Genomic DNA, 1456 nt, shown 5'->3' with positions numbered 1-1456 from the left:
AAAAGTAAAACAAAATCCAAGTACCTTGATAAGAGCTGTATTAATGGAGTCTATCTTTTCTTTCTAAAATAGTTTCCCAAAACTACACCTATAGGTATAGATGCAGAATCTCCTAACAGCAAAAGTTTTATAAGCATCAACATAACGATGAAAATTTTCCAAATGCATTCATGATTTTGGTGGAAATCATTTTCTTGCTACCTGTGACTTGATTACCTAAGATAAAATTTATATATTCAATCAAAGCTTTTTCCACATCCTGTCCTGAATAGAATATCNTCTTGCTGCCAATATAAGGTCATGGGATGGGATGACACTTCACCACATATTTTTTAACTCAAGAGATCATAAGCTGCCTTTTACCGTGCAACTAGAGTCTGTAAATAGTAGAAACATGTAAATACTTAATATTAAGAGCACATTTATACAAAACACAGTACAACTAATGAGGGATTACGTGCCCACTCTACTTTAAAAGAAAAATGCAGATAATAAGAATAAATGTATCTTGATAAGTTACACACCCTTATTTTATAAAGTGAATGGCAGTAAAAGTCAGAGTTCAGGTCAGGCCAGAACTAACTTAAGTTAGGAGGATAAACCTATTTAACAAGCACATTGTACATCATACCTTAAGGGAAGTCAATACTACTAACGGCACAACACTGAACAGATAACAGAATGGCCATTTGTACAGATTTCATTTGATACTTCTCCCATAATTTGCTACAAGGAGCTCCTTGCAACCAGGATGAAGGATGGTATGGGTCACACACATCAAAGGCCTTCCTGAAAGAAACACAGGATGGAAGGTGCCACCCAAAGATGGCTTGGATGTGTCTACAGATGCCCCTGTATTTCAAGGAGGTTGTCACTGTTCATTGAGATTGCACAAAAGCAGGCCAGCAAGATGTGGGTCACCAACCAGACCTCCTTCTGACCCACTGACCCTCTCTTCTCCTAGGCCTGATAAGAGGGAAAAGAGGAGAGAAGGTGAGGATTGGAAAAAGAAGAGGGAGCGACACAGGCGTTCATTGCTAGGTCTGGAGTTGTTAGTGTTCTTCAGAGCAGTGGCCTTTTTTCAAGCTCACATCATCCAATCCAATCTCCCCAGTGTGACCACGCCTTTTTTCACCTTTGAAGATGACCTAGGAGAGAATGCACACACCAGTCAAGCCTCCTCTGCCCCTTTCCAATGCCCACTCGTTTAGCAAAATAAAGGCAAACCTTCCCCAAAACTGAATACTAAAATTATTGAACAGGAGGAAAGACGAGAACATAGTTGCCAGTGTCACCTAGGCTTGTTTTTCGTTAGAAACTTGAATCGTCAGTCAACTGTTCTTCAGACCACATTACTCAGAATCAGTTACTCTTTAAAAAACTATTCTAAACTACAGACTAATTCAATTTAGGAATGCTTATAAAGTGTACACTTTTGTCAAAGATTACCAAGGTT

The 1456-nt window shown here is 38.8% G+C and overlaps 1 protein-coding gene across 2 annotated transcripts in view; it reads right to left on the bottom strand.

Annotated features, from left to right (window-relative positions):
- Nucleotides 1-272: 272 nt before the first annotated feature.
- Nucleotides 273-1456, bottom strand: part of NPNT (nephronectin) — a 77508-nt gene continuing 76324 nt past the window's right edge. Inside the window, exon 11 of one of the 2 annotated variants that reach the window (XM_008590328.1) lies at nucleotides 273-1148. In XM_008590328.1, the coding sequence (XP_008588550.1) occupies nucleotides 1053-1148 (96 nt within the window). In that variant the 3' untranslated portion in view covers nucleotides 273-1052. The remainder of the gene's footprint in view (nucleotides 1149-1456) is intronic. The other variant, XM_008590329.1, reaches the window with a different exon arrangement.

Source organism: Galeopterus variegatus, unplaced genomic scaffold (genome assembly GCF_000696425.1).
Source record: "Galeopterus variegatus unplaced genomic scaffold, G_variegatus-3.0.2 Scaffold5996, whole genome shotgun sequence".
In the NCBI taxonomy this organism is placed as follows: Eukaryota; Metazoa; Chordata; class Mammalia; order Dermoptera; family Cynocephalidae; genus Galeopterus; species Galeopterus variegatus.
This window is presented reverse-complemented; position numbering and strand designations above follow the sequence as displayed.